Source organism: Penicillium expansum (assembly GCF_000769745.1).
Source record: "Penicillium expansum strain MD-8 chromosome Unknown contig145, whole genome shotgun sequence".
In the NCBI taxonomy this organism is placed as follows: Eukaryota; Fungi; Ascomycota; class Eurotiomycetes; order Eurotiales; family Aspergillaceae; genus Penicillium; species Penicillium expansum.
The window spans coordinates 94,888-121,343 of NW_015971172.1; the positions used below are offsets into that span (position 1 = coordinate 94,888).

Here is a 26,456-nt window from a genome sequence, read left to right on the forward strand (position 1 = left end):
AAGATGAAGTGCAACTAGGCAAGAGCGAGGGAAGCAGCTTCCCCAAGAACTTTTAGTAAATACCAGACGTGTGTCCGCTTAGATAAATTCGAGAAACCTCAATGCATAAACGCCTCGAAACATCCCAACAGGGAGGGAATCATGTAGTCAGAAACCAAAATCATAAAAGCCTCGACACAATGTCTAGCCAACACGCATAAACAAAGAAGGGCCAGCTGTGCAGGAACAAAACAAAAAGCAGAAAGCAACTCTAAGCCGACAATCCCCGCAACAAAGCCCTATCAACCTCCCCAAGCAACGCAAACAACTCCTTCCCACCCTCCGAATCCTTCCCTTCAATATCAAGCGACTTGTGCAAGAACTTGCGCGCCTCCTCATATCGAGTCATCTCCGCAAGACACTTAGCAATGCGCCACCAAGCCTTAACATTCCCAACAGGCTTCGAGTCCACACTAGCCTTAGCGTCAATCAGCGCCTCGGGCCAAGCCTGCAATGCCATCTGCGCCTGCGCGCGGTTTGCATAGAGACCCGACAACTCCTCGCGCGCAACGCCCATAGGCTCCCAGCCCGGCCGGCTGAGGCCCATGTCGATGGCGTAGGAGTACAGCTTGATCGCCTCGTCGTAGTTTGCTTTGCGGTGAGCGGCGTTGGCGGTGTCGCGGAGTTTGCTAATCTGGGCACTGCGCTTGGGGTTTACGGGGAGGGGCGCCGGGGGGATGTTGGGTGGGTCGAGGCTGATTAAAGCGCGGTGTAGTTGGTTCAGTTCTTCCAGTTCGGCATTGATTGCGGCTGCTTGGGAGGGTGTTTGGGCGGATGATTGTGGGAGTGAGAGGGCTTTGGTGGCTGGGTCCATGTACAATGGGTATTGATTGTAGAGGTCGATTTCGCTGGCCATTTTTCGGGTTTGGGAGACCGGAGGTCTCGGGTTTGAGATTGTGAGGTCGGTGTTGCTTCTTAGGGTTGTTAGTATATGCGCTGCGGTGTGACTGGGCGGGTAATTGGGTGGTGGAATGGCAAGATGTGGTGGGGGAATGGGTTAATTCATACATGGTACAGTTCAGGATGTACTGTCTAGCTGTTGCACAAAGCACAGTTCAATTTGAGGTCAATATTCGGAGTTGTACTTGTCAAGAGATGATGATGGCAAGAGGGCAAGCTGTCCATAAACCCGCTGATATGGAAAGCGGTGGCAGAATACTGGTACCTTGTGTTATCTATATTTCTTTCCTCCGAGGTCTACAACATACGACAAGGTGAGAAGGTAACTAAAGTGACATGATCATAAAAAAAATGAGTATGTCATGGCTTCATACTCCCGAGGTCCCCAGAAATTATTTTGTTTGCGAACAGATTGTCAAGGCCTCACCGTTCAAGATATCATCTATATATATTGTCTATCAATATATTGTATTTCAATCTACAAACAATCACCAAGACATATAAATTTACAATGCAATACATCTATATTTTGCTAGATCCAATTCAACAAAAGCAGGACATATAATCGTAATCACAGGGCCAAAAGACCCTTGAGAAACATGGGTAAAAACAAGGGCATCAGCCCAGAGTAAACAGCGATGCGCCCAACACCGCTTCATGTTCAATATCCAAGGCGCAAAAAAAGCAAGACGACTCATCAATCCTCCGGGTATTTCACTGAGCTATGCCTCCATGTACACTACCAACACTCTTCACTCAACTCGGCCGTCTACCGTAATTCACCGACGAGCCGTTAAACCCAGTGGGAGCAGTGTACTCAGACGGGGTGTATTCCGATGGATTGTACTGAGTAGAGGGCTCCGCATAGTGCTGTCCATGCGCACCACCGTAGCCAGTGTTGTAATCATGGAGGACGCCTCCGGGCGCGGGAGCGGTGGGATCGTAGGCGCCTTGCATCGCGGTCCGGCCGTGTGTGCTGCCTAGGTCATCCACCTCGCTCTGGTGCAAGAGAGCATAGTCTTCATCCCGGTCGCTGCGGGATGAGGCGCCCATGCCGCCGCCTCGGCCGGATCGCATGTCATCATCGTCCTCCTCAAAGTCGTGGGCTGGGTTCGATGAGAAGGCAGCTTTGCTCTGCGCGGCGAAAGTAGGGTCGGAAACAGCGTCGGGGAGGGTGCCGGTGCGGCGGAAGTGCACAACGTTGCGGAAGGACATCCAGGCGGTGACGGCGAAGAGGATGCTTTTTGTTTGTTAGTTTTATCCAAAGAATTGTTGCGTCGCGGAGTTAGAAGGAATCCACATACAAAATGAAAACACCCATGATTGTAGTGGCCTCGCTCAGCTTGCATTTAGCAGAGCTTCCATATGCCCAGTTATCGCATCCGGTCTTGGTGGTCGTGTCATCGGCTCTCTTGGTGGTGGTTTTGGAGTCGGAGCTGGATGTCTTGCTGTCGCTGCTCGAGCCCTTGGACTTTCCTTGGGCGACGTAAGAAGCAAGACAGATCCAGGCACTAAGCCAGAGAATCGAATAGAGGATGTCGACACAGGCGAAGGCATACACGTTACCGAAGCGTCGGGCTCGTGGCCACATTGGCACTGCCACCAGGTAAACCAGGCCGGGAATACTCAGCCAGCACTACCATGCGATCATATGTCAGAATGAAAGAACTCTTTTTTTGCGATATCAGAATCGCTGAAATAGAAAACTCACCAGACCCCAGTACCAGCCTGTGCGTCCGTCGATGCCGTCTCCTTTAGTCCAGATAGCGATGGTTAAGGCCCATGCGAGGAAGATAGTGAATCCTTGTATGAAATGTAATATGTTCTTCGTTCGTCCGAGGCTTCCGCCTGACGGCATTTGAAACTTCATCTTGTGTGTAGGAGCGCTGCAAGGGTGTTGTTGCGCTTTTGGTATTGGCCCGGAGGGAAGGGAGGGGGTGGTCTCGGAGTGAGGAGATAATCTATCGTGAAGTCATACGGGACACAAAAAGTGATAGATGAGACAAGAATAAGACCTGGGGGGGGCTCTGTCTTGGCCAGGCTGAGGCTGCGTGGAGAAAGGTTATCGGTTTGTTTTGTTTTGTTTTTTTCTGTTCAGTTTTACGTCGCAATGTCGCAACTTTGCAACTGTTATAATCACAACGTAGAGATATGTAACTAAATTGAATTGTTCAATATTCAATCGGCTCAACTTATCTCTCTTACACTCTGATCTGTTGTTTCCGGGCATACGTATGTCCTCCACATCGCCCAGGCGACAGCCCGTTACTATTTCGGGAACTCCGCCACACTCTGCTTGGCATATGCCTGACTGCTTCCACAGTCTCAAAGGTTATACTCCGTGCATAGTGCATAGAAAGGTCTTCTGCACGGTTTAGGATTTTTACTGCCTTTTACTGCCTTCGCCTACATCTAAAAAAAGCGCCTGAAAAGTCTCTAAAAAGAACATCTTAAAACACATCGAAGTGTTCGTATATATGACGTCCCTAATATCGTTTCGGCCCAAAGATCGGCCCGGATTATTAAAGTGTTACGTCAAGGACGAAGGCCGACTATTCTCGTACATCATAGTCTCGTTTCTCATATACTCATGCTAGCATAAAGGGAAATACATAATCAAGCCAATCCCGCCTCTCGTGTTTGTTTCATCAACACCCAAATCTCTCGCAGTGGTTGATAGACATGTACTTGCCACCACCAGGGAACCGGATCAAGAAAAGAAAACAGGGGGTCTTTCCAGAATAACAGCCTCACTAGTTCTGCCTCTGCAACTTCAAGAGTCGTGAGCGCAAAGTGAAATAACGAAAACTGCAAGAAAGCAGCGGGAAGAATGGCGGCTCGGGCAAAGGTTGGCGTTGAACGGGTTGATGACAGTGTCGCTGCGACGTTGGCTGTATCGACTGGATTGGAAGGGAACACAGATAGATACCCTGCAATGGGGCAAGGCGCATTATACAGCAGATTGTCAACAACTCTGGCGCCAGATGTACAGCCGGCGATGTAGATAGTGTGTCGGACAGAATGCACGCCGAACTCTTCATCAACCATGAGTCGCACGGAGAGATGGCCTGTCAAGCGAACACCACTTTTGGTTGCCAATGTCTGCATGAGTCTGTGAACCGAAGCGGCCAGAGCTTCATCTAGACGCGATGCACCCCACGTAGACGAACCAGGATCCGAAAGCCGAACCGTAATGGCTTGAACATGGCCACGCACAACTAGTAGGTCTGCGAATAACTCTCCGAGGCGAGATTGTTGCTGCAGAATCCAGGGTCGCTCTTTGGAGATCTGAATCTCGCTGACCACCGAGTATGTCTTGCTCAGCGTGCGCCTCGGCAAGAGCATAGCTTTCTCATTCGCAGTTGGGGTGGCTCGTGAGATCTGGTAGGTTTTGGAGGGCGACCGGTGCAAGATTTTGTGCACAGAGTCGCGCGATTGGACTCTGTGATACTCAAGCACAGGAAGACCTCTTTCAGTCACATACTTCCTGAAAGAATCAGGATTGGCGAAGCAAGCCGCCAACTCGGTGTCAAAGGTGATGCACTTGCAGCTAGTGCGACTCTCAACGACCTGTCGGGCCGTCGCATCTTCAATGGAGGATGCCTTGGGCGAGCATGGAATCCACAGGTCGACCTTTTCACGGTGGATAACGTCGAGTAGCCGGGAGATGTAATGAGCCTTAGGAATTCGGTAGAATGCTACCAGGACCTTGGACATACTCCCGCCGGAGCGCACGGGCAGGTCCAGGTCTGTAACATCGGCGCCAATCACGCGGTGGCCTTCTACTGCCCATGACCTTGCCAGAGTCAGGCCATGGGCAGTACCTATGCCCGTGATGAGGACTGTTTTCGGGTAAAAACGCACATTTCGTTGTGTCGCTCGGTGTCGATTGGCTATTGACCGGAGATGGGCCAACAATCCCGCGACCACGAGAATGGTATTATCGACAAATAACAGCGAGAATGAAAGGCATATTCGAAGGAGATGCCAGAATACTCGTGACAAAGTACCCGATGACACTGAAGCTTTGGCGGATTTGATTGACATGTTGAGTCTCTGCCTCAGCGCAACGAGCGAATAGATGTGTTTGCTCATTTGACTACGGAGTACAGGTATTTGGAATAATAAACCTCGAAAGGCTCGCCTCGATTATAGGACATGGTCCTTGACAAGGAGTGAAAATGTGAGTTGGCGGTGGCTGGGTATTAATGAGGGGCTTGGGCTGCAGACCTAGTTTGGTGTGACGGTGTGACGATGTGACGATGCATTTTCAACGTTAAACACTTAAAACACTTAAAACACTTAAACCCTCGATCTATCTAAATAACCTTGGGAGATCAAGACCTCCGGGTAAATTTCCTTAGAGCTAACGGCAGGGGTCTCGGATCTAACCCCCAGGGTTAGGAAATATACGGAATTACCATATGGGATCAGGTTTCCGACCCCGTACTTTGTATCGGTGCGCTCGGCACTAATTGCCCGATGGGATATCTCCGAGGTATATAAATTTCCAGACTTGGAACGGTGATAACGCCATCTACTAATGAGTGGTGAATAGTGAGTGGTGTGTGTGGTCCGACTCGGACTTTCATACTGTCTTTACCCGAAGTATATTCCAAGGGTTATCCCCGAGGTTCGTAGACATTTATAAGTCGACTTGTCCGCGTAGTTACTTGAATCACTTATTCAATTCCCTTGAGCTAAATCCACATCATGTCTACACAAGTTCCCGCGGTAGGAATTGCACTTTGACCATTGATTGTGAGTCATGAGCGCTAACTTATACTTTAGAGCGACGCCGGCAAGGAGCTGAAGCTCCTGCATTACATCTATGGGCAACCAAATCTGGATGAAATCCGGGGCCATCCCCAAAAAGTGATCGATCTGATCCATGAGTTTGAGAAAAACTACCGTTTCATGATTATTGGCGCCGAAAAGGGCAAATTCATCACCAAACTTATCGATGAACAAAAGCCAAAGACCATGATCGAGTTGGGTTGCTATGTGGGCTACTCTGCGATCTTGTTCGGCGATGCGGTCCGTCGAAATGGTGGTGAACGCTACTTGAGTCTCGAGTTGAACCCAGAGTTTGCCGCAATTGCCAATATGCTCGTCGAGCTAGCTGGATTGCGTGACTTTGTGCGTATCATCGTCGGTCGAAGCGACTTGTCGCTACACAAACTCCTCACCTCGGGCGAGGTGAAAGAAGTGGAACTTCTCTTCCTCGATCATTACAAACCGGCGTATACCACTGACCTCAAGATTTGTGAGCACTTTGGGGCCATTGTGCCTGGTTCGGTACTCGCTGCTGACAATGTCCTTTACCCGGGCAACCCACCATATCTGGAATATGTCCGCAGCACGGTGGAACAGAAGCGTGAAGCAGCCAAGGCTGGACCTTCTCAGGTTTATAACACTACCGGGATTGCCGAACGTGCGGTCCAGTCCTATGTGGAGAAAGATGACGTGCCCACTTTCCGATTTGTCGGGAACCCGAACTTGGTGTATGAGAGTCAGTTATGCCAACCCGAGGGATTGCGGGTAAGTTTGTTCCAAGAAAGAAATCTTCGGTGTCACTAACCGCAATTTGACAGGATGCTGTTGAAGTCACGAGGTGTGTGGGGGTGCAAGAGGCATAGATACTTAAATCTAAATCGTGCATGACGCAATGCGGATAGCGACATACAACATATGTTGTATGCCGATATGTTCGATGTTTTTTTTTTTTTTACTACTCCGTATGGTCTGGTGAAAGCGTGGCGGAGAAATAGCGGATAACATCCGCCTTAACAATAGTTTTAGTGGAGAAGTAGTCTCCCAGAATCATACGAGTTCATTTCATTGGTTCAATTTGACATGAGGGTCCATCATCTTCAAGAGCTACATTGTTAATCTCTAGCAGAAACCTGTACCACACATTTGTCTGAAAGGTTCGTCAACACTGAACAATGGGAACTCCGTCATATGTCAAGAGAATCGAATACAACCTTGGAAGAAATAGTCATTATTAATCAGGGACAGAGTGCTCCGAAGTACAAAGATGTCGAGTCGAACGTTGCCACATCGGGAAACCGACTCGGCCTTTGGGGCGACCCCCACCTGAGCCAACATTGCCGTCGCCAGGACCTTCCCGCATTCTCCCCGCTAAATGATTTCCGGGGCCATATAAAAAGTCTCTGCCCCTCCTAATTTCTCCCTCAATTAATTCTCAATCTATATCTCATCATGGCTAGCAAGATTTACAATGTCGGCGTTGTCGGTTACGGCTTTAGCGCAAAGATCTTCCACATTCCCTTCGTGAAGGAGGTTCCTGAGCTCAAGCTCTACGCAGTTGTCCAGCGCACCCCGAAGCAGGATGATGATGCCGAGAAGGACCACCCCGGCGTGAAGTCGTTCCGTACCACTGAGGAGATGGTCCAGGACCCCGCAATCGACGTGGTGATCATCACTACTGCCCCCGATTCTCACTTCGCGCTGTCTAAGCTGGCGCTGGAGGCTGGCAAGCACGGTAAGTGCCCAGAAGGTCCTGGATTACAATTAGCATAGACAAACTAACGTGGGATATATCAGTCGTCTGCGAGAAGCCCTTCACCCCCACCACCCAGGAAGCCGATGAACTCGTCGCCATTGCGAAGAAGAACAACAAGCAGCTTGCCGTGTTCCAGAGTATGTCTGGTGATCTAGCTGATGCAAACCCCTACTAATACCTGCCCTAGACCGCCGCTGGGATGCCGACTTCGTGACCCTCTCCAAGCTCGTCAAGAATGGCTCACTCGGCCGCATCTCCGAATTCGAGACCCACTTCGACCGCCACCGTCCCGAGGAGCCGGCCTCCGACTCTCACAAGTGGAAGAACAAGGTCATCCCTGGTGGCTCAGCGATCTATGACCTTGGAACCCACCTTCTGGACCAGGTCGTGCACCTGCTCGGTCTCCCCGCGCGGGTGACCGGTTTCATTGGCTCCGCCCGGGAGGCCAACTCATCTTCTTACGAAGACTCCTTCACTGTTCTGCTGCATTATGCTAACGGCACATTGGCCACTGCCAAGGCGACCGTGGTCAGCCCCGAGGATGAGCAGCTGCGCTTCTGGGTGCGGGGTGACAAGGGTAGCTTCAAGAAGGTAAGAGCATCTACTTGTGCAGACTACGATGTAAAAAAGTAAAAGCTAACCTGATTGTATAGTACCACCTTGATATCCAAGAAGATCAACTCAAGGCCGGCATCATGCCCCAAGATAAGGGCTATGGCCGTGAGCCCCGTGAGCGTTACGGTGCTCTGACTACTATCAAGGACGGCAAGCCCGTCAAGGAAGTGGTCCCCACCGTGGAGCCCCCCACCTACACTGAGTACTACCGCAAGCTTGTCCGCGCTCTTAACGGCGAGGGTGATCTCCCTGCCAGTGGCGCGGAGGCCCGCGAGGTCATTCGTTTGATCGAGTTGGCTCGTGAGAGTTCCCGCACTGGACGTACTTTGGACGTGTAAGCTCATGTTTGTATGCAATAATGATTATGATATACTTGATAAAAGGCAATATAGCTTGAAGTTTTGGATGAAATTCTTTGCTGCAATAAATCCCGTAATTACCCTTGCACTTAGCAACGAAACAATTAACATTGTTACACAAAAGCATTTCAACGGCTGAAACTGTAGATCTCCAATCATGTCCGCTCTCAAAGTACGTGGAAATTGTTTGGATATCCATATCCATATTGCTGCCTAACAACGGCCCCTAAATGCTACTAGGCAGTTGACTGGATTTTCCCCGTCACATGGTAGGCACGAGCTAGGGGTCTGACCATATTTTCTCTTATACGTACGGAGGGCTTTGCAAATTGTTCCACGGCCCCCTTGAAGAATTAAATCTTGAGCTAAGAATACTTATGATGGACGTCAAATCGCTACCAGATTTCCGATTCTTCCCATATCCAGTCGAATCTAAAGAACTGCTACCACCAGATGACCCAATTACCCTCAACATTTCGTCGTCATGGACTTACTGCGGGCCCCTCTTGACCCTTGAATCATGTAAACTGCCATCCTCCTTCAATACATGGGCAGAATCCACCATCAACGGCTCAATAATGCCCTCATTGTTCTCCTTCCTGACATACGTCCACGATTTCCTGACCAGAAACAACCAATCCCACTACTGGCTCACAATCAGAGCAAGTAAAGGCTCAGACGAATTCGACATCCCACGCTGGCACACAGACGATTTATTCTTCTCTCCACTCAGGCCACCAATAAACCATAGACGTGAATCCCTCTTCTCACCAATCACTAACCTACTCAAATCCACCTGGACAAGACCAACAACAAACCAAGACCTCTCGACCCCAATCCTAACCTCCAAACTTCAAACCAAGCATCATGAACATCACCCAGCACTCACACCTACACCCCCAACCGCCCAAATCCCCTCTACAAGTCCGACCCCAACAAACTGGAAACTCACAACAACCCTCCTAGGCCCAGGAACCCTATTCATTCCACCGGCAACAAACCACCTAGCCCGCGCCACGCAGCAAGCGGCCAAAACCGCTGCCCGCACCGCACACCCAAACCATATCTGCGTCTCTGTGCGCTGTGTCGGGTGCGCCATGGCGGCAGAGTCGGTGCGAGAACGGCTGGCCGTTGAGCTAGGCGCACATGGGACTGTGCAGGCGTCAGCGGGGGAGTGTGTTTTCTTCCGGGTTGGCGAGGACGAGGGCGCGGTGCATTCTGAGCCGCGATCCCATGGGGATCGGGTTTTTGTTAATGTTATTCCTGGTCATGAGGCGGATCTTAGGGCGCTTATGGCGAAGTGGGGGATGGAGTATCCGCGGGCTTGGTGTGTGGGGTTGCCGTTGGTTATTGGGGAGGGGGAGGAGTGTTTGAGGGATGTTGGGAGTGAGCTTTGAGTCTTTTTCTTTATGGAAATGTTGTGTATTGGTGTTGGAGACATCTTGGTATTCTTTAGTATAGATGAATGCTCTGGTATTGACCGGACATAAATCACAATAGCCGGGAGAGCTCGTCTGGCAATCAACTCCAATTTTTATTTCAGTGATATTCCAAAGCAATCAATAAAAGCAACCTATAAATGTTAGTTGTAGCGGGCTACATCTATACGATGCATTGACGAAATAGGAAATATCGTCAGGCTGGCCAATGACGCTATGCCAAGCCGCTAGTCCCAAACGGTAATTTATGTTACCAAATGTAAATCCGCTGAGTGGACAAGAAATTGGACCTGGCATCGACCTTTAGGACGTCGGATATTTGACATCCGCGGAGAAAGAGAGAAGGCTTGCGTGTTAGACCGCACACATGAGGTATTGCTCACTAAGAGGGACCGGGAAACGGTGGATGGAGGGTTCTTTCTTTATTCCCCGACAGGGCTGAACCCCACAGTGAGATGTCTTCATGAGATTTGACGCTGCTGTGAGATCTCCAGTAAAACCTACCAGAGCCTAGAGCATATCTGCCATTCACAGCAGAATTCCAGCATGGCGTCATCTCCACATGGGCCCGTGACGCTATCCCACCCGACGACCTGGAATTTTGACATCGATCGGTATGTGAATCCGTTCGTGCCAGCACCACGATGGCATCTCATACCAAAGCCTTTCGCCTATATGCTGGGATATCGGGAGAGACCACCCAAGCCAATAGGCAACATCGTGATCGCGTTGTGGTCGTTGGTTGGAGCGTTTTGTGGGGTGGCTTTGGTGGCATCTGTTTCGAAACGGGTACCTTCTTTTGAAGCGCGTGATGCAACAGTTATTGTTGGCAGTTTTGTAAGTTGTGGTGGGGGTCTGATCCGAGAGCAGAGTAGAACAAGAACAACCCAGGGCTGACTATGTTTCTTTGATAATAGGGTGCGGCGGCAGTTATTGAATTCGGTGCGATCGACTCGCCCTTCGCACAACCACGCAATGCTGTCCTGAGCCAGGTCATCGCCTGCTTTTTCGGCGTTGGGATATCGAAGTTGTTCGCCTTGGACCCTCGTGCTGAATCGTATACTGAGCTTGGGGGTGCTCTGGCTTGCGCTCTTACCACGGCTGTCATGATTCTCACCAAAACTACACACCCGCCCGCGGGTGCAACTGCTCTTCTGGCTGTGACACACTCTCAAACTGTTGCTTTGGGCTGGTTTTTGTTCCCGGTCATGTTGCTTGGAGTCACACTTATGCAGGCTGCGGCCGTGGTCATCAACAATATCCAGCGTCGGTATCCGCTGTACTGGTGGACATCACATCCTCTTTCACGGTCTCGAGGGGATGTTGAAAAGGCGATTCAAAAGGAAACAACTAGTGTCACTAGTCATTATGAGGATAGTCTGACTGATGTTCCTCGACGGTTGGTTGTAGAACATGGTGATATTTTGGTGCCTGATGGGATATTGCTTTCTGCCGAGGAGCACGAAGTATTGCTGAAGATTAGTGAAAGACTTTGAGGCTTTGAAGTGGGAGACCGCACATATTAAATATTAGCATGTTATCTCTCGTCCTTAGATAGTCCTGTTATCGTCCAGTCGCGTTTCACACAAATCAAAGTGGCAAATAGACACCTCAGGCATTCACTACGGTGACGTCTCTCCCAATCAAAATCCACTTATGTCCATGGCCCACTGATTGATTTTTTTTTTTTGGTGAAATTTCTTGGACCCTTGAACTTGCCAACTCACTCTATCCTCTAGCCAAATAAATAAATTTATAAGTGAGAAAGGTACGTTCTACTTTCAATTCTTTTTTCTCTTTTTCTCTCATTGACAATCGATAGGATTCTATCGATAAGGGCAAACCACCAACTCCACTGCTCTACGCCCCTCCATTTCTGTCCGCCCCGCCAGGCGATCCACTCAGCCTTTTTGCATTTCTCTTCAATCTCTTTTTGCATTGTCATCCTTTCTCCTCTCCCTCCCTTTGCTTTCCGTCTTCCCTTACTTCTTTTTTTAAACCCCCTTTTTTTATACCGTCACACACGCAACCATGGTTTCCGCCTCGAAGGCTGCCCGCATGGCCAAGCGTGCCGACGAGAAGAAGCCCAAGAAGGTCACCAAGGTCGAGCTCGATGCCCACGGAAACCCCATCGTCGAGGATGCGCCCGCCACTAAGGATCAGTCCGTCGTTGATAAGCTCACAGCCCAGCTGGATAAGCACGGTCTGTCCGATCGTGTCACCACCGGTGTGCTGTCATCTCTCCCCGCCTCTCGCGATGTTAAGATCACCTCTTGCTCCCTTGTGTTCCACGGAAAGGTCCTGGTCACCGATTCCACCCTCGAGTTGACCTTCGGCCGTCGATACGGTCTCCTCGGTGAGAACGGTTGCGGAAAGTCTACTATCCTCAAGTCCATTGCTGCCCGCGAGTACCCCGTTCCCGAGCACATCGATATCTACCTCCTGAACGAGGGTGCACCCCCCACCGACTTCGGTGCCCTTGACTGGGTTGTCCGCGAGGCTGAACGCCAGTTGGATGAGATGGAGAAGAAGGCCGAGCAGGTTCTTGAGGATGATGGCCCTGATAGCCCTATCCTTGAAGACTTATATGACGTACGTATTTTTCGCATTTTTCGAGTCGTACTTTACTTGGTTCCAGAACACAAGCTAACTATCCTGTACAGCGCATGGACAAGATGGATCCTTCCACTTTCCACGTTCGTGCCTCCCTCATTTTGACCGGTCTCGGCTTCAACAAGAACACCATCAACAAGAAGACCAAGGACATGTCCGGTGGTTGGCGTATGCGTGTTGCCCTCGCCAAGGCCCTGTTCGTCAAGCCCTCTTTGCTCTTGCTTGATGACCCCACTGCCCATTTGGACTTGGAGGCTTGCGTGTGGCTCGAGGAGTACCTGAAGAAGTGGGATCGTACTTTGATCCTGGTTTCTCACTCCATGGATTTCCTGAACGGTGTCTGCACCACCATGCTTGATATGCGTGGCCAGAAGCTCCTCTACTACGGTGGTAACTACGATTCTTACCACAAGACCCGTAGCGAGCAGGAGACCAACCAGGCCAAGGCCTACACCAAGCAGCAAGAAGAAATCCAGCACATCAAGAAGTTCATTGCTTCCGCTGGTACCTACGCTAACTTGGTGCGTCAAGCCAAGTCTCGCCAGAAGATTCTCGACAAGATGGAGGCCGATGGTTTCATCCAGCCCGTTGTTGCCGACCGTGTCTTCACCTTCCGTTTCGCCGATGTTGAGAAGCTTCCTCCCCCAGTTCTTTCCTTCGACGATGTCAGTTTCTCTTACTCCGGTAACTGGGACGACACCCTGTACGAGCACCTTGATCTCGGTGTCGACATGGACTCCCGTACCGCCCTGGTCGGCCCCAACGGTGTCGGCAAGTCTACCCTGCTCCGTCTCATGACCGGCAAGCTCAGCCCCATCGGTGGCCGTGTCTCCCGTCACACTCACTTGAAGCTCGGTGTTTACAGCCAGCACTCTTCTGAGCAGCTTGATCTCACCAAGTCCTCCCTGGAGTTCGTCCGTGACCGCTTCCCCGAGAAGTCCCAGGATTACCAGTACTGGCGCCAGCAGCTCGGCCGCTACGGTCTGAGTGGTGAGGGCCAGACTGCCCTCATGGGTACCTTGTCCGAGGGTCAGAAGTCTCGTATTGTCTTCGCTCTGCTTGCCATCGAGTCCCCCAACATGATTCTTCTTGACGAGCCTACCAACGGTCTCGATATCCCCACCATTGACTCCTTGGCCGATGCCATCAACGCCTACAGCGGTGGTGTCGTTGTCGTCTCCCACGATTTCCGTCTCCTCGACAAGATCGCCAAGGACATCATGGTTTGTGAGGACAAGACCATCCGCCGCTGGGACGGTTCCATCGGTGAATACAAGAACCACCTCCGCAACAAGATGTTGTCTTCCGGTGCCGTTTAAGGGCTTTATTGATTCTTTTTTATTCAACTTTGTTCAACTTCTTTTTTTCCACCTATTGATGACGACGAAATGCTAGACGAGAACTGAAGGAATACAAATGCCCACATGGCACTAAAAGTTTGGTTCCCGGCAAACAGGGACACAACAAAAGGTTCCTTGGATTGGGATGGTTTTCATTTATTTTCTTTTTGTCCGTTAGATCGTTTGTCCTTCCTCCCTTTCCGAATAGATTTTGGGTTATGGAGGATTGGACTTCTGCGTTTGCTATCATGAACTCATTACCCCTGCCGTCTGTTTTTCGCTTTCCTGTCTTGTGCATCCTTGATAGAGTATCTAGTCCTCTCTTCCGAGGTGAATATAAGGGATGCCAGTCTGAATTATATCCGTATGACTTGTAATTCTTGCTTGAAGAATAGGCTATATTCTCTCAGTATTTACATATGGCACCAAATTATGTACATGATTCAGACTTCTGATTGATTGATATGTTGTCTATATCCTGTCTAGATAATCTTCCTCATAAGCAGTGCTGTCAAGGCTGAAGATCGGCTATAGAACTGGTTCAAGAATTGTCAATCCCTTTCTTCTCATCTTGTTGATCTTATCCCAACACTAATAGAACACACCGTGGCGATGCACCAAGCGACAAAGAACATCAACAATGGCAATAGTAGCCCTCATTGTCTTTCTCTGTCTCTCGAACAAAGAACCAAATCCAAGTCAACATCAAGGACATACATAAATACCCCGGGATCTCACCAAATTCCCTATCCCATCTCGGCCAACATCTCATCTGATTCTCCAAAGCCATAACCAGATCTAGGTAAGCCCTATCAAATTAACCCACTCACACTAGAAACCCAGAAGCTCGCCTACACAGATATCTACACACCCATACCCACCAACACAATGAACGGAGCCCGCATACACCCCCACAACTTCCGCCAGATCTACACACAAGCCTGCGAAACCTTCACCCACAAGCTCCAGTGCCAGATATTCAGTCTCCTGAGCTCATCACCCAGCCCTGACATGGAGGAGATCAGCACACGACTGGAGGAGCTCTGCGAGCGGGTGATTCAGATTGGATTCCTGGGCGAGGTCGGCGAGTTCGGGATCCGGGATGATAACCGCGTGCGTATCCGTTGGGGCTCGCTTTCTATTAAGGAGATCTGCTTTGAGATTAAGTGGGAACTGACTGTGATCAAAGATGAGCTTGCTAGCGGTTCTGCGGCTCCCTTGCTGGTTGCGGATCTTTTGGTCGATACTTTGGATCATTTGCCTTTTTGAATATAACTTATTTTTATGGTTAGGATGCTTGTTTTTTGTTTGATTTGTAGAGTAGGGTTTATAGGAATGGTTCATATTTTGGGGGTCATTTTGGGTCTCTACATAGATAGAAGAGTCTATGGGTATTAGCCAACAATGACACTCATAGTAGAATAATGGGACTAATGGCGTTGTTGTGTTGTACAGGATATACATTTTACCTGGCTATCTACTTCGGAGATTTAGAGAGGGAAATAGGCAGTGCCAATAACGACCATTGATTCGCATTGATGGACATCGAAATGCTGTATTCTATTTGGTACGAAGAGGTCTAATAGCTGTACGTAGGATTTGGAAATTGGAAATGTATTATCGTGTCCGACGTTTGATGCATCTAGAAATGTGTCCATTTTGGTATTTGATATTAAAATATTTGTGTATTTAGATTCAATGGCTTGCATGATCATTACTGCTTGGTTCGCTGAGTGACCAACTCCGGACCAAAAACATTATCATCCTGACGGATGATCTGTTCTTGTTCCAATTTCCGCTTTTTAGCTAGGCGTTCTGTTTCGCTCTCAGAAGTGACCACTCCAGTATCACTTTGAACAGCGGTAGATGGTTGGGCCGATTCCCGTTTCTGGGAAGCAGCCAGATTCACCTTCTCAGGGTTCTGACAATGATATAGTTTCTTTGCGATGCGCTTGAGACTCTTCATTTGCGCGGGGTCGGAGGAGAGGGGTGTGTAAGATTGAAGAAGAGTAGAGCATTCGGTCAAGACGTGATGCAGCTTGGAGCGAATTTCGTATAGAGGGTTCACCAAGCCATTTTCGTCTGTTTCGGGGGCAGGGATTGTGGCCGTGACAGGACCACCGAGTTTAACATCCAGCAAAAACTCAGCCAGGGGACGGTCTGCCAGTAAGAAGGCAGAAAACCAGATCTGGGATGGTGTGTACAAGAAGTAGGCGTCTGTCATCTGCGCAGCGGTTCTCAACAGCTCACGGGTTGTGCCGTGGGCCCGAGCGATTCGATCTGACATTGAGGACGATGGGACGGGAGGAGGTGCGATGGACAGCAATCCTTGTTGCAGATCTTCCGCGGTCTCATGTGGTAGATGGGGGGCTGGTTGGCCTTGGCCTTGTGCGATGGCTTGTAGTTCCATGACGCCGCCTTCGAGTCCCCGGAATGGATGCCGTACATCAAAAGTGAAACGGAGACCCTGCATGAGCAGGAATTCTGGTGCGATGACGTCCTCTGTCGTTGTGTCGCCAGGGATTCCATCTGCAAATTGCCGAAGAGAAATATAGTAATTATCGGTTTTGCTTGCGACGAAGAGCGCACAAGCCATGATCGACTTTGGGTGGTATGTCATGGGTGAATTGGTTAGGTAGAAGCGGCGGAGGTATTGGATCGCGGTGGCCTATATGCGCAGAACAAAAAGTCAGCTTCTCAAGCTTCATTTGTACGGACTTTCAGAAAAGCATAAAGTCCCCTAGAGCTTGACGTACCCGGACCATGGTCGGAATTGGTGGCTTGTATGTCTCTCCCAGCTCTAGCGTCTTCTCGCAGTAATACCGCACGAGAACGAGCTCCTCCTCTGGTGTCAAACATTCAACATCCTTCCCATCTTTGTTCTTGATTTCCGTATTGCTTTCCGGTAGTGGTGTTCCCGCCGCGGAGGATGCGGTTGACTGATGAGTTTCGCGCGATCTGCGCAAAGCGGCGCGCACGCGCTCACTGGCAACTGCATTCGTCGAGGCTCGGAGAGATTGTAGAGATGGCTCGGTATATGACCACAGTCGGTACTGGGATGAGGCACGGTAAATGTCGTCTTCAATCATGGTGGTGCTCTTGACTCGGAAGAATCAAAGGCTAGAAACCTTTATTCTTGGGCGGAGATAACGGCCGACTGCTTAGAGTATCACCAAAGAGAAATTCTGAGGATGAATAGGTGGAGATCGCAGGGCTGTTCTAAATATGAGAATAAAAATCGGAATTATGAATGAGCCCAGCAATTAATCCACTTGGGTTGAGTCGAGGGAGGTTGCTCGGAGCTGGTGCTTATCGATAACACAAACCCTCACTTCAGCTCTAGAGATCTACCTAAAGATCATAACATTTTTTTATTTTTATTTTATTGGTCTGAATATCGATTAAAAGCTATGTAGCAAATATTTAACATGCATAAACCACCCAATGCAATCCAATCATATTCCATATGTGCTTTCTGCCTTGTTTCATCCAGAGTCCACCACAGACACCAGAATATACATCACTCACCGAGAAGTCGGGCGGCAATATCACCCATACGACCTTCTTCCAGCTCGTAGTCTTGACCTCCTCGTCGCTCGACACCGACATATCGGAAAGCAGCCACAACACGATCAACGTCGAAACCCATGCTGGTGAAACGATCGATCAAATTCTTGTTGTATCCATCATATCTATAGATAATCATCAGCAACCATACCAAATAATGGCAGAAGAACGACTCACTTTGCAAGGCTGTCTTCGTCAGCTCCTTTCCGGGCGTCATCTAGGCTTGATCCGCTTCCATTGTTAGCACTACCCACGGGAGCTCCAGCATAGATGACTGCCCACTCGCGTGCAACACGCTCAAACTCCTTGGGTGACTTGAGAAGCATATTAGCTACTTCAGCATCTTGGGGATCTTTGGGCTCGGGTGTGCTAAGCAAAGATTGCAGCGAAAGCAGAGCGGACTTGATAGTCAGAACTGGCGACCAAGCGCTGGAAAGCGTGTCGAGGCAGATTGCACCCTACATTGGCAGTCAGAATCCAGTTTTTCTAAGATGGATATTGTGAAGAGGGCCCTGACCGTTTGACTGCTGACATTTGGATGCCACACCTTGGTCTCAAACTTCATAGTAGGTGGCCGGAAAGGGTAGTCGGTGGGGATTTTGATATCGATATTGTAGGTGCCACCTTCATACGGGGTGCCGGGTGGCCCTGGAAATGAGCCCCTTAGGTGAGTGACATCGTCCTGGCTCCCAAATGGCTCAGCCTTGATTTGAGAGTGGGCATCTGCGTGAATGTCCGCAATCTCTTTTCCAATGCGACGCATACGATTGCTAGCCATGGTGATTTGAGGACTTGTTTCAGAAAGAGGTCAATCAAGATATGTTGAAAGATGAGATCGCTTTATGTGTAAAGTGTGGGGAGAAATAGATCTATTTCTGTCTCGTCAAAGACCACGATGAAACTGCCGTGGAGAGAAGACGGAGTGGGGCTAATGGTAGGAGGATGGTGTTAGGAAGGGTTCAGATCAAGTAGAGAATATCACAACCGGAGTAAGAAATCCTCTATCGAATTAAAAGTAACAAGATAAACGAGGATCTTACCGAAGGAGGGGAACTATACGGGGAATCAGTATGAGCTCAAACACCTGTCACCTGTTATATGCACGTGAAATATAGGCCCCGAGACGGAAAAAACACAATTATCAATCCTGGATAGCGAAATGTAAATCCCAGTATAGAGCCTCGGCGGAATATAAATTTCTTTGGTTGTCTTCGAGAATGTCGGAGGTACAAGCAAGGTGCCGCCGATAACTAACTAAGATGGGCGTTAAGGCAATAAGGCGCGAATGACGCAGTGGCGGCCTGAGGCCTGGATAGTCACGTGTGGACCTAACAGCTTCCAGCTCGCCCAGTGTCTGACCTTCGGCGATACCACCACATCTGCATTGACAATCCATCCCTTTCGACTCGTGTTTTCCATCATTTAATACCAACTCAAAGCTCGGGACTCACCCTACTTTAGTTTCATTTGCAACTTCACGCTAGGGATTCTGATTGTCTCCCTCTCGGTGGCTGACAAACATGGTGAGTGTCCCAATCTTGCCAGCCTTTGGGAGGTTATCTCGATTAGCATTCTAACATTCAAAACTAGGGTCAACAGCAGTCTAACCTGGGCGGCGGCCCTGGAGGCGATGGTCGCGATGACAAGGATAAGAAGGTATGTTCCTACTCGTTTCTACTGCACAACTAGCGCTGAGACCATCTTTCTTTCATTAGAAGGATAAGCCCAAGTACGAACCTCCCCCACCACCTACCACTCGTCTTGGAAAGAAGAAGCGCAAGGCTGCCGGCCCAAGCACTGCGTCCAAGCTCCCCGATATCTACCCTACATCGCGATGCAAGCTACGATACCTTCGCATGCAGCGTGTTCACGACCACCTGCTGTTAGAAGAAGAATACGTTGAGAACATGGAAAGAATGCGCAAAGCCAAGGCCCAGGCCACCCAAGATCCCGCCAGGGGAGGTGGTGACTTGGATGTGATGGATCGAAACGCCGATGAGCGGAGTCGAGTCGATGACATGCGAGGCAGCCCGATGGGCGTCGGCAACTTAGAAGAGTTGATTGATGATGACCATGCTATTGTCTCAAGTGCCACCGGCCCTGAGTACTACGTCTCCATCATGTCTTTCGTCGATAAAGATCTCCTCGAGCCGGGCGCCAGCATTCTTCTACACCACAAGTCAGTGTCTGTCGTCGGTGTATTGACAGAAGAGTCTGACCCCCTCGTCTCGGTGATGAAGTTGGACAAGGCGCCCACAGAATCATACGCCGATATTGGAGGTCTGGAGCAGCAAATCCAGGAAGTTCGAGAATCCGTCGAGCTGCCCTTGCTACACCCCGAGCTGTACGAAGAGATGGGTATCAAGCCCCCCAAGGGTGTGATTCTTTATGGTGCCCCAGGTACCGGAAAGACGCTACTTGCCAAGGCTGTTGCCAACCAGACCAGCGCAACCTTCCTCCGCATTGTCGGCAGTGAGCTGATCCAGAAATATCTGGGCGATGGCCCCCGCTTGGTTCGCCAGATCTTCTCAGTTGCTGCTGACCATGCTCCATCAATTGTGTTCATTGACGAGATTGATGCTATCGGTACGAAGCGATACGAATCACAATCTGGCGGTGAGAGAGAAATTCAGCGAACCATGCTGGAGCTTTTGAACCAGCTGGATGGATTCGATGATCGTGGTGACGTCAAGGTCATTATGGCCACTAACAAGATTGAAACACTGGACCCAGCTTTGATCCGACCTGGTCGTATTGACCGTAAGATTCTCTTCGAGAATCCAGACCGTAAGTGGTACCCTTGATCTCTAGTGCTTCGTCGTGGCTTACTAACAATCTTTTAGAAAACACCAAGAAGAAGATTTTCACTCTGCACACATCGAAGATGTCTCTCGGTGATGATGTTGATCTTGAGGAGTTCATCAGCCAGAAGGACGATCTCTCTGGTGCTGACATCCGCGCCATCTGCACCGAAGCTGGTTTGATGGCCTTGAGAGAGCGCCGGATGAGGGTTCAGATGGACGATTTCCGGGCTGCTCGTGAGCGCATCATGAAGACCAAGCAGGACGGTGGTCCTGTGGAGGGTCTGTACTTGTAAGCGCTTGAAATTCTTTTGAAGGTAGAGTGCCGGAGTGCTTGCGCTGGAGACCTGTACTCAGCTAGGTCCCTGTGTATTGTAATAATCGAGTGACGAATCAATCTCAAGGGCGCACCGCCTAGCAATTTCCCTAAATTTATCAACAAACGTACATCAAAGTAGATAATTCGCCTGTTGTAGCTCTGCGCCAATAACTGCGGCTTATCGGTCACAAGTTGCAAACACTGCAAACAAGCTCACTATCAGGTCGAAGCCTCTCTCCATCTGTCGCAAAGTTTCTCACACACTCAATCATGGATGAATTCGATGAGGAAGCATTCAACAAGTTCTTCCCTTCCAGCTTTGGGAAGCAGGCGAAATCTGTTGATGTTGAGTCCCAGATCGGCCGATCCAAGCGTGTCGATGTCTCGGCTCCAAAACCCGAGGGCAATGAACTAAGCACTGGCATGACAGCCCCTAGCGCAGCAGCAAGAGGGAGCGACGATGAGCAAAAAGACAGTGATGATAATAGCGATGAAGACTCCGACGATTCAGATGATGACGAGGATGAATTTCCCGTATCGCATGAGCTCGTTCTTAAGGCTCATGAGCGTGCCGTGACCACCATGACCGTGGACCCCTCGGGGGCCCGACTAATCACAGGTTCTACCGATTGCACACTGAAACTATTTGACTTTGCCTCAATGACTCCATCTACACTCCGAGCTTTCAAGTCCGTCGATCCTTCAGCCAAGAAAGCCACGGCAGCCCAGGACACCCACGCCATACACTACGCCGCGTTCAATCCGCTCTCCCCAAGTTATGTTCTAGCTGTGACCGCCACTGCGCAGCCACGTATTCTCAGCCGTGATGGGGAGACACTCACAGAATTTGTGAAGGGAGATATGTATCTACGAGATTTGCACCATACCAAAGGACATGTGTCCGAGGTTACTTGTGGCGCATGGAACCCATCTGATCCTAACCTATGCGCAACCGCCGGAACCGACAGCACAATTCGTATCTGGGATGTCAATGTTGGTCGCTCGCAGAGGGAGGTGATCGTGCACAAATCACGGGCGGCTGGCTCCGCTGGTCGGACTAAGATGACTGCCATCGCATGGGGCTCCCCGAAACAAGGAGGCGCCAACGTTCTGGTAGGTGCGGGTCTCGATGGGAGCCTAGTTATGTGGAGTGGAAATGGTCCATACACAAGACCCAGCGCAGAAATCCGGGACGCTCATGTCAAAGATACATGGACAAGTGGTCTTGACATCAGTTCCGACGGAAGGCTTGTTATCACCAGAGGTGGTGATGATACGATCAAGCTTTGGGATACCAGAAAGTTCAAGACTCCAGTTACAACCGTCACACATACCTCGACATCTTCCCGCTACCCAACATCCAACATTCAGTTCTCTCCTTCATCTGCCAATATCATCACAGGCTCTGACACCGGCCATTTGCATATCCTCAATCCCGCTACTCTCAAGCCTGAGCTCGTCACTCCCGTGACACCGGGGTCGCCTTTGATTACTGTTCTATGGCACGAAAAGCTCAACCAGATTATGACGGGTTCCGCCAATGCCGAAACCCACGTCCTCTATAACCCGACCATGTCCACGAAGGGCGCAGCGACGGTCATGTCTAAGGCACCAAAACTCCGCCACGTCGATGAAATTGCTATCACTGCGGACTTGAACCAGGGATTGGCAGGTGATTCGGTGGTCGTCGGTTCCAACGGAGTTCCGCATTACAGTTCGGCAACTAGGTCTGCTCGTCATCCTACAGTCGGCTTTACAGCCTCTGGTCGCTCTCGGGATCCTCGCCGACCGCATATGCCGGTGCAAACGCCGTTTGCCAAAAACACCCCGGATGAGAAGCATATCCTCGAGCATATTCCACTCAGTTCCATGCGAGACGAGGATCCACGTGAAGCACTCTTGAAATATGCCACCCAGGCGGAGAAGGAGCCTATTTTCACCAAGGCATACAAGGAAACACAACCAAAGGCCATCTACGCGGAACTTAGTGATGAAGAGCAAGGACCGGAAAAAAAGAAAGCAAAGCGATGATCGGTATAGAGATGTACACTATTCACTATGATTTTTGGTATCAAAAGCGCCTCGTTGAGTTGCAATGACTTAAATTCAGTTGCCTATGCAATATACAACATGTAGTATACCTTCTAGTTTCATAGGGATTCCAAGTCCACAGACCCGGCTCCTTACATTCACTCTGGGTTGTCCCCTCTTTTATGCGCCATGACGTCCCCCAAGAGCCCGACGATCCCTAACTGCCCGCCCGAACCGCCAATGATAGTTATGAAAAGAACCGGACGAGCATTGACCTCGCGCAAACGTCGCCTTCGGCGTTGATTCAATTCGTATCTGCGCCGTGGAACATTAATTTACCGCGTAGGCTCCAATGATCCTCAGAAGCTTTGGAAAACGGCTCCCCCGGGACTTTGTTCGGTGCTGACATATCAGTTCTCTCCGCGGCGCGCCTCCGCTCTGTGCCTACCCAAACCTCTTCGTATTCACTACCCTTATCGGTCGTGATAATCCTTGCGCGATAAAGTCGGATTATCCGGAACAGAATGCAGTCTTTTGCAACTTGACATCAAATGCTAACCGTTGAATTTGGGGGCTCGTTTTGATCGGCCTTACCCGCCGGAGAACTGGGGTGTATAAGGGGTGCTTGACAATTAAACAAGCTTCCCCGCCAAAGCGCGCGATAAACAGTACTCGAGTACTAGGATCGCATCATTTTAGACGAACGGATGGCATCCTCACAGTCATCGCTGGTAGCAAGCCTGCTGCCTGGTCTTCTTTCTTCCGCCGTTTCCCCGTCGAGGTCATCCACATTCGCAGCTTCGTCTATCCACCAACTATTCGTCCCACCATCAAATTCTACCTCAGGAACTCCCCATGACCACGATGGGGGTAACGGGGGAAACATGCATGAATGGTCATCGCTGATTGGAATTATCACGGCTTTATGCGGAAATGTTTTGATCTCGTTGGCTCTCAATATCCAACGCTACGCGCATATTCGGATCACAAGGGAATGGGAGCAGGACAAGAATCGCAACGGGGAATATGGAAACAATGGAACCCGCGCCGGGTCGAGGGGAAGATCCCAGGCTCAATACCGAGACTCTGATCAGGATGATTTCGAACCTTATCGCGACGATGATGGCGACGACACCGAGGGGAGGAACACTGGTTCGAGCTCGCGGGCCACTAGCACTGGAAGCAAGGATGGCGCATACGGCAACCGCAAATCCTACCTCAAGTCTCCATACTGGTGGGCTGGAATCATGCTTATGGTTGTAGGGGAAATGGGCAATTTCATGGCCTACGGCTTTGCACCGGCTTCGATTGTTTCGCCATTGGGAGTTGTGGCTTTGATATCGAATTGTATCATTGCGCCATGCCTACTCAAGGAAAAATTCCGCAAGCGAGATCTCTGGGGCGTGCTCGTCTCTATTGCTGGTGCTGTGGTTGTGGTTCTCAGTGCCAAATCATCCGAGGAACAAATTGGACCTGATGAAATATGGGCGAACATCACACGATGGGAGTTCCTGCTTTATCTCGGATTGACCACATCGTTGATTATCGGTCTCATGTGGGCAAGCCACCCGTACGGCTCGCGATCGATTCTTATTGATGTTGGGCTCGTTGCATTATTTGGTAAGTCTACATCTAGTAATCTCTAGTTTCGGGGCATGTTTCTTCTTGGTCTTGTTGCTAAACGCATATAATAGGCGGATACACAGCTCTTTCTACGAAGGGAGTCTCTTCGCTTCTGTCTGGCACATTGTGGCACGTTATTACATTCCCTATAACGTACCTGCTTGTCTTTGTCCTCGTCGCCAGTGCATTGATGCAAATCCGATACATCAATCGCGCTCTGCAACGCTTCGACTCCACGCAGGTGATCCCAACACAGTTTGTTCTCTTCACTCTTGCTGTAATCATCGGAAGTGGGGTCCTTTACCGTGATTTTGAATCGATAACGACTGAGCGCGCGACAAAGTTTGTTGGCGGATGTGTGTTGACTTTCCTCGGGGTTTCCTTCATCACGAGCGGTAGAGTCCGCGCCGACGATGAGTCGTCATTTTCATCTGAAGACGAGGAGGGGTCCATTGGTTTAGTCAATGGCGAAAGGTATCATGACGGAATTGATTTGTCTCCGCCTGGACATCAATTGCCGAAGGCATCAGATGTTTCCAGAGAAGCACCATATGACGTTCCACAGTCCCCACGGGGGTCCATATTGAGCCAAGCCATTGATGGAGTTGATGATGATCAGTCTACCCCTAGAGGCATTCTCTCGGCCGCGCCCTCTTCGCCTCATGGATCTTTAATCGGTGCATCTCCTCTGTCTGCTCCGTCGTTTGACTTCACATCACCACTGCGGCCCCCATCTCGCATGTCCAACCCATGGGCAGACATACAGGATCAGGCTGTCGTGACACAGCAGTCTGATATCCGCCCCGTTACTCCCCCCGCACATGAAGACGAGACACCACAAGCCTCGACAGTCCTCCTACGGTTCCCTCCTGCACCTGGTATTGAAGAAACGGCGGGGGCCAATGGAAACGCCGGTACCGGTACTGTCCGACGTGCTTCAACCCCCACGCTTTTAGATCAAGCCAGCCACCCCGTTCGCAACGAGGCTACCCTCGAAACACCATCGCGACGCGCTTTGCGTAACTCCATCTCTCATCGTTTCTCCCCTGGGCCCCTTCTTCCCACACTTTCCGGTGGCTTCACTGCCGTGGTCGCCGATTCTATCCGGCGTGGCGATGGTAGTCCTCTCAAGGATCGGACAAGGCGGCGATTGGGACGTCGGCGTCACCTCGACGGCGCTTTTGCAGATCCATCCCTCGAGGGAAACAGTGATGCGGCGCTTTCACTTGCAACTGCTCGACTCCAGTCCGCCACCAACCTATCGGACAGCCCCGCGGAGGCTGGCCATTCGACGTCAGCTGTGCCACCAGTAATTAATACCGTACCGGCACCACTCACCAACGAAGATGCGACCCGTCTTCGCAGCTTGAGTGACTCGTGGAGCGGTGGGCTTGCGTGGCTGGGTGGTGCTCTCCGGAAAACTCAGAGCAGTATTGCTGCTGCGGGAATGCCAACACCCGAGAATGAGACACAGCTCGAGCCAAGCCACAACGCCGGTGATTCTGAGATCGAGACGGAATCTCGGCGATAATCAACTCGAAAGTCCCTAGCTCCGATGCATATACACCTCCCCTCTTTCCTTGATTACCCCTCTTTGCGCTTTTTTCTGATAGACTTCTGTCGGTATATTCTTGTAATTTGCATTGCATTCTGCTGGTATATGTTTAAGAATTATCGATGTATCATTTCTTTGTTTTCACACTGTATACTTCCCTCACAAAGGAGGGTTCGGAATTGTTAGCCACCAATCTTACCTTTAGCCTCTTATCCCTTCAATTTATCCATAGTGATCACATCATTCTTCACCCCCGGTTTCCGGGAATATTTCATCCCCCGGGTAAAATGGGCAGCCCTAATAGGTAGAAAAAGTTGGGAGCACCTACCACCACCCCAGGAAGGTAGTCAGCTACCCCAGGATGCGTTGGCTGTTCTAGTTTTTTTTCCAAGTCAATTTAACCGGACAGCCAATAATCCTTTCCCCTCAACCCCAGAATGCCATGCCAATGTGGAGGCGGGGGGTTGCTCCGTCTCCTGATAGTGCTAGCTCGGTTCAAACAGCGCCAAGCAGTGCACTACTGCAGCCGTTGAGACTAGCTTGATGACTTTGGAGCTTTCGGTACTGAACACGGCTTCATTTCCGATGCAAAATGGTATGACCTCGTGCGTTGCTCACATGCAATGCGACTGACTAGTCTATACCCTGAATCGCCTGTCTCCACAGTGCAAGGGAGTAAATTGCGGGCCTGCATGAATTTATATGAAGAGCTTCCCCAGGAATTTA

The 26,456-nt window shown here is 50.2% G+C and overlaps 10 protein-coding genes across 10 annotated transcripts; 6 read left to right on the forward strand and 4 right to left on the reverse strand.

The window, feature by feature from the left end:
* Window positions 1–250: 250 nt before the first annotated feature.
* PEX2_043550 (uncharacterized protein) lies at window positions 251–895 on the reverse strand (the record flags this gene model as incomplete). Its single annotated transcript, XM_016741630.1, has 1 exon — window positions 251–895. One exon carries the CDS (start codon window positions 893–895, stop codon window positions 251–253), a length of 645 nt encoding a protein of 214 aa, XP_016603332.1.
* Window positions 896–1,695: 800 nt separating this feature from the next.
* On the reverse strand, window positions 1,696–2,809 carry PEX2_043560 (MARVEL domain-containing protein; the record flags this gene model as incomplete). The annotated part of the gene is made up of 3 exons (XM_016741631.1): window positions 1,696–2,179; window positions 2,244–2,575; window positions 2,651–2,809. The coding sequence occupies 3 exons, from the start codon at window positions 2,807–2,809 to the stop codon at window positions 1,696–1,698; spliced, it is 975 nt and encodes a 324-aa protein (XP_016603333.1).
* A 746-nt stretch (window positions 2,810–3,555) lies between these two features.
* Window positions 3,556–5,034, reverse strand: PEX2_043570 (uncharacterized protein; the record flags this gene model as incomplete). Its single annotated transcript, XM_016741632.1, has 1 exon — window positions 3,556–5,034. The coding sequence occupies one exon, from the start codon at window positions 5,032–5,034 to the stop codon at window positions 3,556–3,558; it is 1,479 nt and encodes a 492-aa protein (XP_016603334.1).
* Window positions 5,035–5,652: 618 nt separating this feature from the next.
* On the forward strand, window positions 5,653–11,377 carry PEX2_043580 (O-methyltransferase, family 3; the record flags this gene model as incomplete). The annotated part of the gene is made up of 12 exons (XM_016741633.1): window positions 5,653–5,673; window positions 5,731–6,480; window positions 6,534–6,553; window positions 7,173–7,447; window positions 7,510–7,605; window positions 7,656–8,059; window positions 8,122–8,417; window positions 8,590–8,614; window positions 8,683–8,709; window positions 8,814–9,769; window positions 10,376–10,718; window positions 10,799–11,377. The coding sequence occupies 12 exons, from the start codon at window positions 5,653–5,655 to the stop codon at window positions 11,375–11,377; spliced, it is 3,792 nt and encodes a 1,263-aa protein (XP_016603335.1).
* Window positions 11,378–11,912: 535 nt separating this feature from the next.
* On the forward strand, window positions 11,913–13,813 carry PEX2_043590 (ATP-binding cassette family ATPase ARB1; the record flags this gene model as incomplete). The annotated part of the gene is made up of 2 exons (XM_016741634.1): window positions 11,913–12,473; window positions 12,545–13,813. The coding sequence occupies 2 exons, from the start codon at window positions 11,913–11,915 to the stop codon at window positions 13,811–13,813; spliced, it is 1,830 nt and encodes a 609-aa protein (XP_016603336.1).
* Window positions 13,814–14,722: 909 nt separating this feature from the next.
* PEX2_043600 (uncharacterized protein) lies at window positions 14,723–15,103 on the forward strand (the record flags this gene model as incomplete). Its single annotated transcript, XM_016741635.1, has 1 exon — window positions 14,723–15,103. The coding sequence occupies one exon, from the start codon at window positions 14,723–14,725 to the stop codon at window positions 15,101–15,103; it is 381 nt and encodes a 126-aa protein (XP_016603337.1).
* A 445-nt stretch (window positions 15,104–15,548) lies between these two features.
* PEX2_043610 (TFIIH complex kinase subunit CCL1) lies at window positions 15,549–18,179 on the reverse strand (the record flags this gene model as incomplete). The annotated part of the gene is made up of 5 exons (XM_016741636.1): window positions 15,549–16,502; window positions 16,591–16,937; window positions 17,363–17,526; window positions 17,579–17,859; window positions 17,919–18,179. The coding sequence occupies 5 exons, from the start codon at window positions 18,177–18,179 to the stop codon at window positions 15,549–15,551; spliced, it is 2,007 nt and encodes a 668-aa protein (XP_016603338.1).
* A 742-nt stretch (window positions 18,180–18,921) lies between these two features.
* Window positions 18,922–20,498, forward strand: PEX2_043620 (proteasome regulatory particle base subunit RPT2; the record flags this gene model as incomplete). Its single annotated transcript, XM_016741637.1, has 4 exons — window positions 18,922–18,924; window positions 18,992–19,057; window positions 19,117–20,188; window positions 20,245–20,498. The coding sequence occupies 4 exons, from the start codon at window positions 18,922–18,924 to the stop codon at window positions 20,496–20,498; spliced, it is 1,395 nt and encodes a 464-aa protein (XP_016603339.1).
* A 293-nt stretch (window positions 20,499–20,791) lies between these two features.
* Window positions 20,792–22,552, forward strand: PEX2_043630 (WD40 repeat domain-containing protein; the record flags this gene model as incomplete). The annotated part of the gene is made up of 1 exon (XM_016741638.1): window positions 20,792–22,552. The coding sequence occupies one exon, from the start codon at window positions 20,792–20,794 to the stop codon at window positions 22,550–22,552; it is 1,761 nt and encodes a 586-aa protein (XP_016603340.1).
* Window positions 22,553–23,259: 707 nt separating this feature from the next.
* Window positions 23,260–25,706, forward strand: PEX2_043640 (DUF803 domain membrane protein; the record flags this gene model as incomplete). The annotated part of the gene is made up of 2 exons (XM_016741639.1): window positions 23,260–24,172; window positions 24,247–25,706. The coding sequence occupies 2 exons, from the start codon at window positions 23,260–23,262 to the stop codon at window positions 25,704–25,706; spliced, it is 2,373 nt and encodes a 790-aa protein (XP_016603341.1).
* Window positions 25,707–26,456: the final 750 nt, after the last annotated feature.